An 18,272-nucleotide genomic window follows, 5' to 3' on the forward strand; every position below is an offset into this window, starting at 1 on the left:
TCTATCCTGCGCTTTTTGCAACGGCTGCGATGAAAGGGGAGCTCAGATGAAAATAACTTCATCCCCTCTGCTAGGGGGACGTGCTCCCACCGTCATCTTTATGAACACAGCAGATTTACTGCGCTGCTATCGATAGGGCACAAGCATTTAATCACGTTACAATGCCTTCGCAAGCCAGTGCTCGTTAGCAGAGCCAATTCGGCTGTCACTGCGTATTCTCAGCCCCTTCCAACAGTGAGGGAAATACAGCAAGCTGTATCTCTTATCCCCTGTTCACACCTCCAACTGGACGTGCTTTGACTTCACAGTAGTGGAGTACATGCAGAGACAAGCAGGAAATCATCAAGCCTTGGCAAGTTAACCCTGCTCAGCCCTGCGTTTTTAAGCTAAGACCTCCACAGAGCTGCTCTGTTCTGACAGGTGGGAATGCCTCACATTCAAAAGGTGCCTTCAACGTACTTCTCATTTTTCCAGAGTTTTTCAATGCGGAAAATATCGAGTTTCTCCCTGTTGATGTGGGACAGCAGCCTGTAGGACTGCCGGACCGGGTGTCCGTCTGGAGTTCTGCGGCTGTCTCTCATCAGGTAAACACAATCACCTGGCAATGGGCACAAAATACACACCTGTAAAGAACTTCTCATCAGTCCAGCAGAGTAAAAGGCTTCATTAAAACTCATGTGACAGAGCTAGCTAATTGAGAGCTACCTAATTCAGAGGGCTGGAGCAGCTCTCCTATGAGGAAAGGCTGAGGGAACTGGGCTGGTTCAGCTCGGAGAAGAGAAAACTGCAGGGAGACCTGATTGTGGCCTTCAGTGCTTGAAGGGAGAGGATAAACAGGAGGGGAACGGCTGTTTGTGAGGGTGGGTGGTGACAGGACGAGGGGAACGGTGTTAAAGTGAGACAGGGGAGGCTTAAGTTGGGTATGAGGAGGAAGTTTTTCCCCCAGAGGGTGGGGAGGCACTGGAACAGGTTGCCCAAGGAGGCTGTGGATCCCCATCCCTGCAGGCATTCGAAGCCAGGCTGGATGTGGCTCTGGGCAGCCTGGGCTGCTGGTTGGAAACCCTACACACAGCAAAGGGTTGGAACTGATGGGCATCGTGGTTCTTTTCCACCCAGGCCATTCTATGATCCTGTGGGTCTCTCTGAGTCTCACTGAGTCTCCATGTGTCCCTACAGGGGATCTGTGGGTCCCTATGGGGTCCCTATGGGTCTCTTGGTGACCCTGCACACAGCAGGAGGTTGGAACTGATGGTCATTGTGGTTCTTTTCAACCCAGGCCATTCTATGACTCTATGATTGCAAAGAGTAATGCAAAACCAATGCAGAAGCAATGAAAGGAGGAAAGATGATAATCATTTGCACAAAAATATTACTAGCAGAGAGCCGAACACAAGGCTGTTAGCCTGAACTCAGGTTCCTTACTACGTGTCACTCCCACAGGAGCAAAGAGTGCAGCTTTCTAATTCTACAGGGATGAACGTTTGAAAGGAGGTGATGCCAGAGATCTGTGCACCCCTGTCTGATGGAAATCACGGCAGCCTTTGGAGGAACCACACACACCTTGGCGCAGCAGCAGCTCGTCCCGCAACAAGCAGATGTAATACACACAGCCAGGCTGGGTGTAATGGGGCCGGGGAATCATGGGAACCTCCTGGAGGAGAGAAGAAAAGAGATGTTCAGTGGCACTACAAGCAGCGATTCCCATTTGGAAACACACAGATGTGGATAGGGAAGAACTGGCAACGTGTCGAGAAAACCACGCTATAAGGAATCCCACACAGGCCGTGGCAGTGTTAATGCACGTAAATCAAACAACTGCTTCAGTCTGTAGCTGCAGTGATGAATTGATTGCTGGTTTTTACCCTGTTCACGGATCGAGGCTCACACTGCTCACACAGGTAGTGCTCCACGTCAGAATTCACACCCATACAGTCACAGTGCTGCCAGACCTAGGAAAGCAGAGCATCCCAATTAGAAATTCCTGTGACACACCTCATTTATAAATCCTACTTTCTCAGAAATATTAAGGAGGGCATGAAAACAAGCTTCTCAAAGACAACTAAAGACTTTCTCCAAGCTATTTCACGTGGTGGGAGACACAGACACGATCTCTATGCAGCTGCTGGTGCAGAAGCTTGTAACTGCTCAGACCCTGGCTGTGCAGGCCAGGAGTTTGTGGCAGTTTCAGAAAGTGACAGCCCCCCCTTTTTTGAAAACGGAATCTCTCAATCCTTCTGGAGAGGAAACGAAGCTCTGAGGAGGTAACTGAGGCAATCAGCTGCAGGTACGAGTTCCACTGGTTGTGGTGAACAGAAAAGGGGCTCCATTTTGCGTTCCCCGGCCTCACCATGCACTTCTCACACTGGATCATGAGTCCTTCATCTTTGTAAAGGCCACAGATGCAGCGGATGACATCTTCATCCTTCTCGTGCCCATTCTCCTTCTCGCAGACTGAAGTCTCACTGCTGTCAGCCTCGCTCGCTGTCTCTCCCACTATCTCATCAATCTGGGCAGAGGCCTCGTGGCGGGCGTTGTAATACGCCTTCCGCAGCCTGCACACATCACGGCCGGTTGGAGACTTCCTGCCGTAATATTTCTGAATGAAGAACAAAAGAAAGAGTTAAAAGCTTTGGATGCGTCTGCTTTTCCCTCTCGGGTTCCGTTCTTTCAGCGCACTCCTCCTGTTTGTTTGAATGCACTCTTAAAGATGCATCCACCGGTGTGATAACACGACCGTGGGCTTGGCCCGAGCAGCAAGACCACCATCTTACGTGTGGCACTAAGGAACAACTCAGCCCTGCCCAGAAGCACTGCAGTTTCTTTAGGTTAGCTACTGACGCACGTTTTTTACCTTCTATTTGTCCAACCTACGGCAACAAAAAGCACTCAGAGCAACCTGAAGCACACAGACTGTCTGATCTTCAGAAAAGGATTATCAGAAATTCTCTTTCTACACAGCATCTTTTTCTCTTTTGTTCCTGTGAGTCAGGAAAAGCGTTCAGCTCGGATATACCCTCACTGTGTGCAAGAGCCTTAGGATCAGACGGAGCCTCACCTCTGCGTTCCGAAAGACCTTCAGCATGTCCCCATCAAAAGCTTCCACAGTTTTGTAATAGCCAGTCAGGATCTGTTTCTCAATGGTGGCAAGGTCCAGTGGGTCGGAGATCTTTTCGTAATAGTCTGCGTTTCTAAAACGAGAACGGTGTGTGCAGAATGTCATTTGCATCAGCATCTCAAAAGGATGCAAAGCCCTTATGGAACACTATGGGTTACCCTGAGCAGAACTTACTTCTTCTTTGGGGGCAGGTTCAGGAGGGGAGCTGCCAGAGCCTGCCTGGAGGAATCTGCAATGGGAACACAGTTTATTAGCACAATTACTGGGGTGAAACTTGGAAAGTAACTACCGACATTCAACTTAGGTTTAATAAAATCAAAAGGCCCTTCCACTATCGGGGAACTGAAATCAAGTCGGTGCCAAGAAGTTGGCTGCTCTGCTCAGACTGTGTGAATCGAAATGCAGGATGGGTTCCTTGAGGTTTAAATGGCACCGTTTTGCTGAAATACTGAAAAAAAAATCGATTTAACAGCATTATCTGCAGATTGCGGTGGTGGAGAATATGGTTGAGGATAATATTGGTAGCAGGAGGAAGGGGAAGAAAGGGAAAAGGTTATTTAAAATCCTGACAGAAGCGGTTTTTTATATTTCTAATATTTTGCATTCAGAGAATCCATTGCTCCAGAGGCTGAAAAAGTCTCCATGGAGACCTTTCAGGGGTGTCACCTTCACCTTTATAGGCTATGATGCTGTCACAAATCTCCTTGAAGATCTGTGCCAGGCGGGCAGCACGAGCCACTTCGATGTTCTCTTCAGCTGCAGCCAAACGCCGCGTCCGGACTGAGCGGGCGGTCTGAAGGGCTGAGAACTGGGTCATGAAAACATCTGAAAGAGGGCAGAAAGGAATTACAGCTAAAGAATTCCACTAAAGACTGAACTACAGTGTTCTCTTCCAATGCAGCAAGTCATTACCCAGACCTAGGACAGGGAGCACTGGTCAGGGGAGCATAAAGAACGGTGACACAATCAGCTTTTATGTATTAAAACAAACTCTTCCAGGAAAAAAAAAATAGAAGATAATAGAGCTGGACCTTCCATGCTCCTTGCAGTCATTGTGCCATGACAAAACACTGCCTAGAAACATCATCTTCTGCATGAGAACTGACTGCAAGACGCGTAAGTAATTGGTTGTGTCTGTTCTGTTTGTCTTTAAGCTCAGCATCTGGGACAGCAAAACCACACATTCCTAATATTTACATCATATTTAAAGAAGGAATTGCTCATTTATCTTCTCCCATCCAGATCCTTTTTTCCCTGCATACAGATTTTTTCCAGAAAGAGCACAGTGCACCCTTCTGTTCTCAGCATCCTTGTTTTTCTGTCTTGCCTGAAGTCCTTCCTACCAGAACTGAAGGTTTATCACAAACAATAATACATTGCTTTGGAAAAATGAGCCTGTGGGCTGGCTGCTAGAGACTGCCTGATTCCATCCTAAGGATATTCCAGATTTCTTTTTTGCCTTCCTACTGCCATCAAAGAATGTTCAAAGTATTTGATGGTGCTGGAGCAAACGCAGTCTGTCATTAAGTTCACTGCAAATACTCACTTCTCAGCTCCTCAGAGCTTACAGAGCAGAACAAATTCTGTGCAGGAGTAAAACTCTCCTCTTTTGGGTTCTCAGAGGAGGAGAGCAGCAACCTGAGGACTCTGTGCTGGCCTTACCAGATTTGATGTTGCCATCATCCCGACAGATTCCATTCCAGCGACTGTACAGCGACGCCGTATGGATGTTGTCACTGACTTGCTTCACTTCCTCTTGCTTTTGTCGAATCTTTTCCCAGTTTCGCACCAGAAACACGTGGTGTTTTAACACAAAATTCCTACACACACAACACAAAATTCAAGAGTCATCTTCTCGCTCCGTAATTAATACCATCACGTGGCAAAAAAGACAGACGTGCAGAGGTAAAGCTCTCATGGCTGTGGTGAGGAATCCCACCCCGGCTTCTTGCTCAAGACTTCCCAGTGCCCCATCCTATAGGAAATATCTGTTCAGCATTTGCACAACCCTCAGTTCCCGAGGGGAAAAACACCGGTGAAACTCTCCTCACCTTTCTCTGTTAGACATGGGCTTCATCTGCAGCTGTGGTGTCAGCCTGGTGGGTGCGTTCACGCTTTCGCTGGGCTCCTCCGGCATGTGGCCCCTCTGGAAAACAAATCATCTGATAGACAGGAAAAACCGTGCCAAGAACTGCACAAACCAGGAAAAGCAGCTCCTTGGGGTAGAAAATGCACTATTTCTCTTTTTGTTATGATGCTACAGACTGATTTCTTGTCATCTTTTGCCCATGAAAGACGCTGCCTTTACTACTTACTCTCTTCTTCAGTTTGTGCTTGGACTTCCTCTTCTCCTTCGACCTCCCGGTCCTCCTGTGGCTGCTCACAGGCTGGTTGCTTTTGTTTGGAAGTCCGTTCACTCGCTGACTTTTGCCCCCAATTATCCCTCTGCATTTCTCAAACCCACACTTGCAGAGTTGCTTTGGAAAAACAAACAGGGAAAAAAAAAAAAAAAAAGAAAAAAAAAAAAGAGTGATTGTTTTAAATAAAACTCAGAGCGCCCAGATCCTCTCTCAATATCATAAAGAACCCGTTCTGTCAAATGCAACATGAATTTTTGTTAATCAGCCTTCACTCTGCTGGCACGGAGAGCTTTCTCAAGGTTTTGCATTGTGCTCCCTACCTGCTTTTCAACATTAAATGAGTGGAAGTTGTAGTCGTAGGTCAGTTCGGTACCAGCAGGCATATCTTTAAGTGCATACAATCCAATCCGGTAAACACCATTAACAGACCTGCAGAAAAAAATGTGTACAATTAAATATTCCTAATAATCAAAAAGAAATTGGCCTTAGTCCACACAGTGGAAGTGCTGGAGAGAGGAAACAGTGCTATGCCACGCTCAGGCTTGTTCTCCATTTGTTTTGTTCCCACTGCTCTCTTTGACAACAAACTTGGAAAGCCAAAACCAAAGGAGAGCTGTGCTACGAGAGCAGGAAGCTGTGCTTCACACAGAGAACTTACAACCTGCACCAGCTGCTGTGCAGCACCTCTTATCAGCTGCCAGGATTCAGGCCCTCGCCACTTTCAGCTTTCACTGAACGCTGTATCTCATTTCACAACGTGCTTTGAGATTTATTGTCTCTCCAGTTCTCTCTTTTTTGTGTGTGTGTGTTGGGTTTTAATATTTGAAACTCAATTACTGCTGCTTTCAACTACTACAATTACCTGAGAACCAAAAGCTTCCTTGCTTGCTACAGCTACTTCCCTTCTGCAACGTATGACAATACATATTTTTTACACTGTTGAACCAAATTCCCCTATTTTTACCCCAGATTCCCTGGTTATCTCCATCTTAGCCACCTGCATCCCAGCTTCCCAGTAAATAGAACAGAATTTTTCTTACCATTTCTGCATCTCACAGTTTGGATTACAGCTGTGGTTGATGAAACGAGCCTCGTTGCCCATGCGGTAACTATCTATCACCATTCCACTGTCCAAATTCAGGCAGTAATGATCACTGTGGTTATGGTACTGCTCAATCATCCGGTTCCTACGAAGCAACACAGGAAAGTTATTTGTGATCCTCTCCTTCCTGCTGCAAAGCAAACAGGGAGGAACACAGTGACAGCATATTCAAGAATTCGGAGAGGTTCTGAAGGAAAAGCAGTTGTGATTTCTCTGCGTTGCAGAACTGCACACCTCGAGGTGGAGGAGAAGCATTCTAACACCTATTCTTACAAGTCAAGGCCACTGGCAGAGCTTGGATTAGAATTTAGAAATTCGCTCCCTTTTGGGTTCTGCAGACTGTGTGTATGCATTTCACCTCGATAACCTGTGCACGGAAAGAAAATGCAGGCACACATTCCTTGGTGTGTGCATGGATGCGTCTGCACAACAACCAGCTCCTCCCCTCCCCTGCCTGCAGTGGGACACAACGTCCATGCATTCCAGCTGAGCAAGAGAGCGACAGTGGGCAAAGATTCAGCGGTGCCAGCAGTTATCCCTGCACGAGGGGATCCTGTTTGCATCTGATGGAGCTCTCTGAGCAGCAAGGATGTCTCTCCAGTGTAAATTATCCTGCGATGTTACGTACTTAATGAGACTGTGATATCTTTCTGTAATTACTGACGCTCCCCCTTGCTCTTTTGCCTTCACACCTCTCTGCAGTATCTGCTTTCTCTTCCTGTCCCGTTCTGACCCCATGATTCTGTTCTGCACACTTCAGATTCACGTTCACAGCACTGGCACCGACTGAGAGATGGGGCAGATGTCGCATTCCACAGAACGACCACTCCTCTCTACCTGGCTGTGAGAAAGATGGTTGGGCAGAAAAGCTGAATTCTAAGCCTTCCTTCTGGTGCCAGTGACCCAAAAAGCATTTTCTCTTCTGTATTCTCCCATTCGTTTCTGTCAAAGGATTTCCCAACAATGGCAACGGATGCTAAATTCATCTACTGAGCTTCCCACACAAGCAGCAAATAGATTTTTCTACCTGAATTCTTGCTCACTAACAACTTCTCCCAGGTATTCGATGATGAACTGTCCTGCTTTCAGGGGCTCTTTGGTGCGGATACCCCAACCCTTCTCCTCAGCCCGGAACCTCTCCAAGCACTGCACCCATTCGTGCCTCTGGATCCGTTGGTTACAGCACTGCTCACCACAAGGGCAGGTGTTTGGTGAACACTCAGCGAAGATCATCCTAAAATTCAGAATGAAGAAGCGTAAGGAAGGTAACGATATACTTTTTACGTGAACCAATGCACAGCACAGTGGGTCAGCCCAGCCCCGACCTGTTAAGGCAATCCTCCATGCAGCCCTTGCCATTCTCATCATCTGGTTTCTTGCAGTTACAGGTAGTGGCTTCGTAGCCAGAGAGAGGTTTGACATCCACGTAGACATCTGGAGAGGCAGGGAAGAAAGAAGGAGATGGGGATTCCTTCCAGGTAAATACAACAGCCATTTACCTACACAGCTTTCAGTACAGTTACACACAGTGAGCAGAGAAGGAGGAAGTTTCTCTGCTAGGATGAAGAGCATGACGGAATTCCAGTTGCACATTTTAGTAACAGTAAGATTTTACTTACTGGAGCGGATTTTTTTATAAAGTGGGACATCTGGCTTTTTATACAGCTGGAAAAGAAAAAGAGAGAAAAATAAGAGACTGTATAACTGCATCTGATATTCAACAGAACCAGGGACGTGATGCCCCGTCTGTACGTAAAGGTTTTGCAATCACTGCTGTTGTACAAAGCAACACATTCTGGACAAACAAGGCCGCTCTGTATGGCTGTCAATACTTTGGGTAGCCATGGGAAATGTCAAAGAAATGGACTGCATTTATTACCCGTGCAACATTGATTAGATAAGAGGGGCAGATCGCTTTCAATACAGGTCCCCAGCTGAAACGGCAGCAGCTCTCGGGACTTTGAGACCACAGTGTGGAGTTTTAAAGGGGACTGAAGCAGCAGCAGCCATCTGGGGAGGTGCTTTGCTCACTGATGTCCCATGTCTCAGAGCACTGCCCTGCAGCACGGCTGGGGACAGCTGCACCTCCCAGCACTCAGTGCTGTGTTAAATCGCTCGGTGGAAATTTCTCAGGGGAAAAAAAAACCAACAAAAAACCCACCCCAAACCTATTTTTAGGTTTGCCCATATTTAAAACACTTGAAAAAGAATGCGACCGTTCAACACTTTCTCTTCTTTCCTCAGTACGAAAATTTCAGCTTGCAAAGTGAAAAATAAATTCCACTCTGCTGGGAGCCCTCCAAGAAAAATAAGGCCCGAAATTTCTCCGTGCTGTTGGCAGTACATCTGAATTCTCCCGAGGCATGTCTAAAACAAGATCAGTGCAGAAAGCAGGCATGCTACCAAAATAAAAGCCTGCAGCACAATTAGTGACTTCTCTGGCAGAAACCTATAGGGTTGCTGTTTTGCAAGAGATGGAATAATGGAAACTATTCACATGAAAGACGTAAATAAATCCTTTCTTCATCACCCAGTGGCAGCAATAAGAATATCCAGCAATACACAGAATATATAAACATGGCTCTCATGCAGAAATCCTGCTATTTTCTTTCCAACCATAATCTTGGCAAGCAGTAACTTTTTATCTTGTACCTGATTGTGTTTCCACTGCCAGAGGATGTCGTAAGGCAGCTGGAAGTCAATTCTCTTTTGTCTGAGATACTTTCCTGAAACAAAAAGGTTTGTAAGTTGCACACACTCATAGGCACAGATCCCCCAGGGGCACCAGGATTGCTGCCAGGCACACGGCCAACGTTCTGATAGGGCCTCTCAGTGTCTGCAAGGCAGCAGAACAGCAGACTCTTCCGAGAAGGTTTTGTGTGTCAGTGACGAGCACAGGAAGGAGCCACCATCTTGTGATCCTTGCATTCTGCTCCGTTTTCAGTGAGGTCTGAAGTGTTACGGAAAGCAGGTAGGCTTGCTGAGTTGGGCGTACAAAGGAGCTGCTCCTGCTCAGTCGCTGAGCACTAAAGGTGTCCTTCAACTCTACCAATTACAACTAAGCTCTTAAGAGCTGTGCTGGGAACCCTTCAGGTGCTCATCCAGGAGACCCTGAAGGCGAGTTACAGGGCAGGAAACAACTGCCAGAACCCAGCAGCTCTGTGCCATGCTGCACAGCAGTTACCAGTGAGCAGAAATCCCCAGCAAAGGAAACGCCTTCCCGCACACAAGCAAGATGATTTAGCACAGAGACCAAATATGCACGCAAGAATTCTGTATGCATGATTCACACGAGGTGGTAAATCACAATATTGTGCTCGGAGAAACCAAATCAGTTTTGGAAACAGTTTCCAAGCCTGTTCGTGCAGCCTTCACCAATGAACGAATTCAGACTTGACAAGGACATTCCTGACTGCTTCAGAAGAGGATCTGTATTTTCAGCAATGACTGGAACTCTTTTTAGACAGGAGTTACTGCCGTCACTGTAAACCTTGATGTATTTTAAAACTCTCTGTCACCCCAAACTCTTTGCAAAAGAAGGAAACTGACTCGTTAAATGCTTCGTTTATGTAAGGCCTGAGGCTTGACACAAAGTGCTGGGTTACTTCTAGCTAAGATTAAAACGTTCTCTTATCATTTATTGGAGCACTGCTGTCACAGTGCAGCAGGAGAGGAATGACTGGAGCTGAGGTGACAGTTCCTCCTCTGATTTTCCCAGGTTTTCTAAATCCTTCCTCAGTAATCCGTGGCTTCATGACAATTCACACCCCTCCCCATTGGAATGCCCCCCCCCCGGAAAATAGAAACGGTGATGTTTTCCCTACAATGCACTCCTAAATTACTTATTTTCAAAGCTTTATTCATCCATAGCAGGTTCCAGGAAAGAGCTAAATCTGCTGGGAATTTGCTTTCACTTCTATGACCTCACCGAGCGAAACAAAAGGTTCTTTCAAGTGCCCTGGCAGAGTGCCTGCAGAGTGTGCTACGTCCTCCCAGCCCTCCCCAAGCAGCCACCAGCACAGCTATCTGGCACAGCCCTAAACCTGTAACTCTGCTCTGTAGTGAGCTACTCTTCAGCTGCCCAACACACAGCAATTAAAGCAGGCTTATCTTTATGGCAGAAGCTTGTTTGTGTCTGCTAGCACAAACAAACTTGAGGTCACGGCCCTGTGAAAAGAGAGCAGGATTGCTGCAAACCAAACCTGAGCATCCTGACAGATGGTTCAGTCCTGCAACAGAGTTATATGACCTAATTCAAGAAAGAACTGAGAAAGGTCATGTTCTTGAGGATCCCAATTAACACCTTCAGCTCTGGAACCTGTTTCTGAAAGGCTTTACTGATTCACACATGTCCATTTGTATTTATGTTTTTCATTCTTCCTCGTTTTTTCTCATTTGAAGACAGACATCATTAAGTGCATGGGCACAAGGGGGGATTTATTACTGCTTGCTTAGCATTTGAGATTGAAGAAATTGGACTAATTGGACTGTTTGTGAGGGTGGGTGGTGATAGGACAAGGGGGAATGGTTTGAAACTGAGACAGGGGAGGTTTAGGTTGGATGTTAGGAGGAAGTTTTTCAGCCAGAGGGTGGGGAGGCACTGGAACAGGTTGCCCAAGGAGGCTGTGGATCCCCATCCCTGCAGGCATTCGAGGCCAGGCTGGATGTGGCTCTGGGCAGCCTGGGCTGCTGGTTGGTGACCTGCACACAGCAAGGGTTGGAACTGATGGCCATCGTGGTCCTTTGCAACCCAGGCCGTTCTATGAGCCTATGATTCTATGAGTCAATGATTCCATGGGTCCCTATGGTGCCCTGTGGGTCCCTACGGCACCCTATAGGGTTTTATGGCACCCTGTGGGTTCTCAGGGCAGCCTGGGCCGCTGGTTGGTGACCTGCACACAGCAGGGGGTTGGAATGAGATGAGCATTGTGATCCTTTTCAACCCAGGCCATTCTATGAGTCAGTGATTCTATGGGTCCTAATGGCACCCTGTGGGTCCCTATGGCACCGTGGGTCCCTAAGGCACCCTATAGGGTCTTATGGCACCCTGTGGGTTCTCAGGGCGGCCTGGGCTGCTGGTTGGCGACCTGCACACAGCAGGGGGTTGGAACCAGATGAGCACTGTGCTCCTTTCCAACCCAGGCCATCCTGTGATTCTATGATAATCATCTCTGGCTGTCCGACTGCAATATTAGCTTGAGAGGAGACTGTCATACTGCTTTCATGCTGAAGCACTACAGCACTTAAAGCACGCTTAAAGCCAAGCTGATCTCGGAAAATAAAACATGAGAACGAAGGACAAACAGCACAAAAGAAACCTCTGGAGTCAAACTCCTATGCTGAAAAACACAGAAGCATGAGTATGACCTCTGATGAAATTAATATGCTGAAAGATATCATTACTTTAACGATGCGATAAAACAAAAGGGAGAGTGACGTTTGTTTTTTAAAACATGTGAAGTACCCACCGACATGAATTGGGGCTGGAAACAACCCGTGCTCGTGCTCTCCAGGAGTGTATTCCAGCTTCTCCTTCTTCAGCTGGATGAGGCGGCTCTTCGGACTGGGGGTAACAGGAGAAACATTTCAGTCGCACACAAAAAATGTATCATCTGTTGCAAGCAGGCCAATATCTAGAACATCAGGCAGCAGAATGATAAAAGGAATGGCCAAAAGAAGTCATTTCCAGGCTGTCTGCCAAAGAGGCTTATCGTATCCATTTGACTCCTTCCCCATAACATCAGGCAACACCTAACGGGACACCGCCAGTATTAAACTCCTGGTGTGTGATAGGTTGGAAGTGACCCAGGTTACGAGAGTAAGCTCCCATGTTGTCTGTTTAGCTCTTTGAGGTGTCGTACACATACAGTGCCCACCTTCCTAACAAACATTCTGGGTCTTTTCCTTCGGTAGGGTGTCCACCAATGAAGAACAGAGATCAGAGAGTCCTTGTACAGGAGGAACAACCAGGGCTGTGGACTGAGAGTGGCTGTATGGTCAGGGTGATGGCCAGTGACACAGCTCAGCACCTCTGCAAACGTTCTGGTCTATTCCACAGTGATAATAAGGCAACTACATTTTAGGCAGTGATAAGGAAGCCAAGGGGAACTGCTGAAATGAGGCTCTGCTGAACTAGATGCTGATATACTGTCCATGAAAGAGCTCTGCTTTTAATGGCTAAGGCTCTGGTGCCTGAAGAAATACTTGCACCGAACCACACGCGCACACAAGGGCAGACACAGTAATGGGAAAGTTTATTATAAAAATGAAATGGGAATATCTAGGTAAAATGCATCCCAAAATGAACACCTTCGTTTGCCAAGGTACAAAGGGACTGCATCTGCAGATGGAGAGGTCAAGAAATGTGCTCCAGGCACAGAGCAGGGGTTCAAACACAGATCACCTATTTCCAATCGGGAGTTTCACGTCCCAGAACGTATCACCAGCACAGTGCTGCTGCTTTACATAAACAGAGTCACTTCCAAGTTCTGCCAAGCTGTCCTAACCAGAAAGCAGCACCATTTCCCCACATGAGAAAGGTCGCTGGTTTTGACATTATGACCCCGTTTACTGATGGCAGACATTTACTCCGTTTGCTTTGGCAAACACGCAGCTCCTTCACCCACCAGGAAAAAATGTTCATCTAGAGAGGATAAAAAAGGAACCCACACTTCTGCCCTTCCAAGTTGTGCTGCACTGAATCACTGAGGCTTGCAAGGAAAGTGACTTTGTGGCAACTGCTTTCAAGACCTGGAAAACAAGTTCTTACCAAGAGGCAATGGAAAAGCGTTGTGAAAAGGGAAAGAGTGAACCTCTGTTGCCAAGAGGCAGGCAAACCCCGAAAGCAGAGGCAAAGAGAAAAGGAAGAACATGCAATAGGAAGGTGTGACTAAATGCCAATCAGAAGAGCCCCTTTCACACCTGTATGTTCCATGTAAAGAAAATCACCAGAAATGTAAGTTGCCAGATAGTTCCCTACATGTATACAATATTCGTTTTTAATTGCTAATTTATTATTTCATTTCTTTGGCAAAATAGACTTTGTACTCCTCTAGCAAAGCCACTGCTGGGTAAACATAATGACTGCAGAGCACAATCTTCCTTTGTTCTTAAACCTGCAGCTCTGCGCAACCACACCTGGAACTCCTCAGCCAAAGGTGCAATTCCTGCAGTGGGAGGCTGAGGACTCTGGATAATTCGTGTGGATGTTCAAGTGTACCTGCAGACATGGTCACAAAAGCACATTTGGAAACAGAGGTAAAGCTGAAGCTGACTTCTGAAATCACTCCTTTCATTCTTATCTTATTTCATTCTCATCTGCAAGAAATTACGAAGTTTGAGCTGCAGTCACTGTGCTGTAATAAAATCTGTAGACCAAGGTAAGTCAGGGGGAAAATGATTTCTCTCTTTTTAATGTGTCAGACCGTAACAGAAGTGGAAATTCTTGACTTGCAACACAATGCTTCCAACAGCTGCAGGAATGTCACCTAACTACAAACAGAAATGGGCTGCTTGTCAGAAATGGGAGATGCCCACCTCCCAGCGCACACCACTGAGGCACTGCACTGCTGCTCCCAGCTGCACAGAGAAAGCAAAAGAGACAAACACACCAGACAGGGCAATGAGCAGGGCATACACCTGGAATTCTTTCCTAAAAAAGATAACCACTCATCAGCATTCAGCCCTTAAAAACAAAAAACCCAAGGGCCCTCGAATGCAGACACTGCACTTGGTGCCTGAACGCTGAGCCTCTGCCAGCACTTTTACTGCCACGACTGTTACTGTCAAACCAATGTCTCACATTCTTCAAGGCTGATCCTCAGAGACACTTTCGGACTGCTGGAGGCTGCCTTCTGACTTAAATCTTCACTGAATCAGATTCTGATAATTAGCATGCATGTTATTTTTCACAGGCTTTAATTAAGTTGATGGTTTTGGTTCAGCTATTTACTAGCCAGCTCTTACTGGCTTTGGTTGAGAGGAGACAGTTTCCACCAGAGTATCAGACAGAACTTTTCACTGCTATTACTTACTCTGCTGTTTTGTACACGTCAGAGTAGAGCCCTGCCTTCTGGTACTTCTTCTTTGGGGGCCGGGGGGCTTTCTTCTCACGCTGGGGAAGAGAGGGCAAAGGCTGCTGCTGTTGGGTGTTCTCAGGTTCAGGTGGTTTCCCAAGGGCATCCTGAGGACTGGGTGGTTCAGGTGGTGTCTCAGAAAAGCTGGAAAAAAAAGTAAAGATGATCTTACTAGATTGATATTTCTTACCATAAACATTTTCTTACCATATTTCATTACTCCTTTTTATGGTCAGCAGCACAAAACCCTCTAGGTTACAAAATTACTGGATGTCTCTGTAATTTAATAATGCAATTCAATGACCACGAGCAAGCAGTGGTTGAGCATCACCATAAGAAACAGAGATCTTTTTGCAGTAATATCACTACTCCCAATGTTCAGCCCTTGGAGCCTCAGTGAAGTAATTCACGAGGTGGTTTGTACTATTTGCTTTTGTACTCTAAAAATAGCAGGTGGCCAACCTTCACTTAGCTTCCAGGAGTCATGCAATGCATTCCTGGAGCGTGCAGCTCCAGCAACATTCTGCAAAGCTGAATGCCTAGACCTCAGCACTTGGTTGTGAAACACAGATGGATTGTTGTTTTTTAGAACTATTCGGAAAACTCGGGGAGGAAGAGCTCTGGAAGAGTTTGACCTCTTTGTTGTAGAGGTTTCTGGTGTTTCTTTACCAGGACTGCACCCTTCAGACAGGTGCATTCCGTACCTCCTACTCACTGTTTTGGTTTTACTCTTTTGCTGCATATCAGTTGATCTCGCCTGACATTCAGTGTTGCCTGTAATTGTTTCCCAAGCATATAAGTCACACTCTTAAGATTCCCACGGTGCTGTAGCTCTTACAGCTCCCCAGTCAGTGCATGACGCAAGGACTGTCTTTGCTAAAGTGCCTCATCAGTTTTCCTGTTACAAATCCATTAGGTGCATTCTTCACCAAGATGATGAGGAGTGTTTCACTTGAGACACATGCTCACAAAAACAAGCTTTACATTACCTGTGATTTTACCCCATTTAGGGGTGTGGTAAGCAGTAGCTCAAAAAGAAAGACCCCATGCGTTCTGAAAGCAAACCTAACTCCTCAGTGAAAACAAATGTAACGAGCAGAGCTGGAGAGCAGGATTCTTTGATGGGTTAAAATGCCTTAAACATCAACGATGATGAAAACGAAAGCAGGCAGTTCTAAGGGAATTACCTCTTACTGCTCTCCTGTTCATCTTCTGGCAGAGGTTTTTGTCGTTTCCTGGCCTGTTCCTCCGAGAGCCACCTCTTTCTCTTCCATCCTTTTCGGTGATCTGGATTCAAGTTTACGCTTTGCACCACAGCTTCAATCACATCAGTGATGGTATCAGGCCCGAGGTGTAAAGGACTGCTGCTTTCTTCCCTCTTATCTAACTCCTGACTGACCAGCCGAGCTGCCTGGAAGGCCTGCATGGACACAACAGCCTGCATTGGGTATTTCCTGGGCCTACCTGGCCTGCGTTTCACAAAATTATTCCCTGTCCGTGACTGCCTTTGCAGCTTTTTGGCTTTCAGAATCTTATTGACGTGGTCAAGATTTTTTTTTGTTGCCAAGATCTTGTTATAATTGCACATTTTTCTAGCTTGTCGCTGCATGGCTTCAACCACACTTCTCTTGAGATGATGTGGGGAATAGCTGTTCGGTAATCTGTCTGACAGAAGCGAGATACTGTCACTGCAGGAGCTGCTTGGGATGGCTGGAGCAACGAGGCTGTCCTGCTTCCCCAGACTCCTCTCCCTGTTGTGGTTTCGAGCAGGACTAGCTGACGGTGGAACGGACACGTTCGCAATGACTGCTTCTATGCTTTTGTCCAAAGCAGCCTGGCCTTCGTGCTGCGCCATGCGCTGCAGCAAGCTGTCCACAGAATCATCAGCAGCTGTCAGCCTTGTCCCCCGCGTCGGCACTCCGATCACTGAAACACATCAGAGAAACAATCAAAGTTTGAAGTAAAATCCAACCCAGTGATGACAGAATTGATTGCAAGAAAGGTGGGGTTGGGCACAGCTAAGCCAAAATATCTGGACAAAGAGAAAGGCAAGTTTGCACAGGAAGTCAAGTGAGATCTCACTTTTAGATCTACTTCAGCCAGTGGGTCGTGGGCTGTGGACTGAAGAGCGTGTGCTGGGGTTACTGTTAAAGAGAAGACAACAGAACGTGTTTGTAAAAGGGCTTCTATTTTTTGGCAAGAAGGACATCGCGCATTAGCAGTCAAAGATGCAGCACAGAAAATTTACACTTATTACTTTCTGGTCCAACCCTGTTACTGCGGAGAGACGCATTCCTCATCAGTTTTCCAAAGCAATGAATTTGCAAGTGCAAGTGAAAACATTATTCTGAGAGTACAAACAATTTGAAGGAGGAAGAATCAGCATATCCGCTCCCAAAGCCCTTCTATGTACAACTTTCTTCCTACAGGGCTCAAAAAAGAAACAGCAACACGCTCGTGCAGTCACTGCTGTAAGCAGAACCAAACCACTTGGAAACCAAACAGCCTGAGCGACTCAAAGCACTGAAAGGATTTTCACTTTCAGCTTTCAGTTTTAGGTGGAGGAGTGAAGACAAACTTCCCTGTTTTCCAGTGGTCTTTACGCACACACTGGGGCAGAGCTGAAGGTTCCCCACAGAAACACCCCCTGCTCAGCACTGGGAGCAGCTGCACTGCCCACGAAAACTCCACAACATGACACATTCAGACACAGGGGCTGCCCACGAACCAGTGCTTCTGTTGGGAAAATGATCCCAAGGGATCAAACATCTGAACTCTGATCCCCAACAGCTGCAGCACTGCTCGTGTACTCCTGGATGGTAAGGAAGCAGCTCTATAACAAATGCACCGAAATCCCACACGCATTCCAAACCTGCAGAAGATGTGGCAAAGACTGCTCTCTTCCAGCAGCACCATCAGTTCTACGTCTCTGAAGCTGACAAACAACTCAGTTCTGTTCTTTGCTCTCCTGCCCAAGAAACGCCTGAGCTTTTGACACCTGCCTATGCACGGGCTTAAACGCCTTGCAGTTGTCCCTTTCCAACAAACAACTGAAAGGTAACAAGACACAAAACGCTTCACTCTGGGTGGACTTCCTAAGCATTCGCTGAAGAAAGCTTCGGTGGTAAATGTTTGTTTAAAGGGAGGAGGAAATCGCAGCTTCGCCACATTCTTGACGTATGGAAATTGTACCAAAGTGCTTCTGTCAGTACGCATCCTAGGGATGTTTACTACAAAGTTGCAATCAACTTTACTGTCTAAGAATGTTGGAACTCTCACAGAAGGCTTTTCTACAACTGGCATTCTACAAATGCCTTTCTTGCCTTATCTCCTTGGCCCCACAAGCTCCCCACAGAGGGATTTATTCACTTAATTCATTGATTAACTGCAGTGCCACAAGAATTGCTAGCAATTAAAGACTCAAGCTTCACGAAGACTGATTTAACACGGTGAGGAACCCAACTCCATTCCAGCACGGCTCCGCTGCTGCTGCTTCTCTATCTGCCAGCTCAATTTCCCCTGTTCTACAAGGCAATTTGAAACATTTGTATCCTAAGCTGCAAATGGAAGAAGTCAGCATCTCCACGAAAATCCTGCTGCTGTAAAGTTCTCATAGCAAC

General features: G+C 46.7%; 1 protein-coding gene across 3 annotated transcripts in view; it reads right to left on the reverse strand.

Annotated features, from left to right (window-relative positions):
* ASH1L (ASH1 like histone lysine methyltransferase) overlaps positions 1 to 18,272 on the reverse strand; it is a 41,852-nt gene that overhangs the window by 5,322 nt on the left and 18,258 nt on the right. For all 3 annotated transcript variants that reach the window (XM_085209697.1, XM_085209696.1, XM_085209698.1), the window contains exons 5-23: positions 15,840 to 16,578; positions 14,611 to 14,796; positions 12,046 to 12,140; positions 9,230 to 9,303; positions 8,197 to 8,242; positions 7,903 to 8,011; positions 7,605 to 7,811; positions 6,516 to 6,662; positions 5,796 to 5,904; positions 5,431 to 5,592; positions 5,167 to 5,261; positions 4,778 to 4,935; positions 3,788 to 3,940; positions 3,290 to 3,344; positions 3,056 to 3,188; positions 2,348 to 2,596; positions 1,863 to 1,949; positions 1,561 to 1,651; positions 460 to 598 (exon numbers count right to left, since the gene is read on the reverse strand). In XM_085209697.1, coding sequence (XP_085065823.1) covers positions 460 to 598; positions 1,561 to 1,651; positions 1,863 to 1,949; positions 2,348 to 2,596; positions 3,056 to 3,188; positions 3,290 to 3,344; positions 3,788 to 3,940; positions 4,778 to 4,935; positions 5,167 to 5,261; positions 5,431 to 5,592; positions 5,796 to 5,904; positions 6,516 to 6,662; positions 7,605 to 7,811; positions 7,903 to 8,011; positions 8,197 to 8,242; positions 9,230 to 9,303; positions 12,046 to 12,140; positions 14,611 to 14,796; positions 15,840 to 16,578 — 3,034 coding nt within the window. The remainder of the gene's footprint in view (positions 1 to 459; positions 599 to 1,560; positions 1,652 to 1,862; positions 1,950 to 2,347; positions 2,597 to 3,055; positions 3,189 to 3,289; positions 3,345 to 3,787; positions 3,941 to 4,777; positions 4,936 to 5,166; positions 5,262 to 5,430; positions 5,593 to 5,795; positions 5,905 to 6,515; positions 6,663 to 7,604; positions 7,812 to 7,902; positions 8,012 to 8,196; positions 8,243 to 9,229; positions 9,304 to 12,045; positions 12,141 to 14,610; positions 14,797 to 15,839; positions 16,579 to 18,272) is intronic.

The sequence above is a fragment of the Meleagris gallopavo genome, chromosome 27 (assembly GCF_905368555.1).
Source record: "Meleagris gallopavo chromosome 27, MGAL_WU_HG_1.1, whole genome shotgun sequence".
Taxonomy (NCBI): Eukaryota; Metazoa; Chordata; class Aves; order Galliformes; family Phasianidae; genus Meleagris; species Meleagris gallopavo.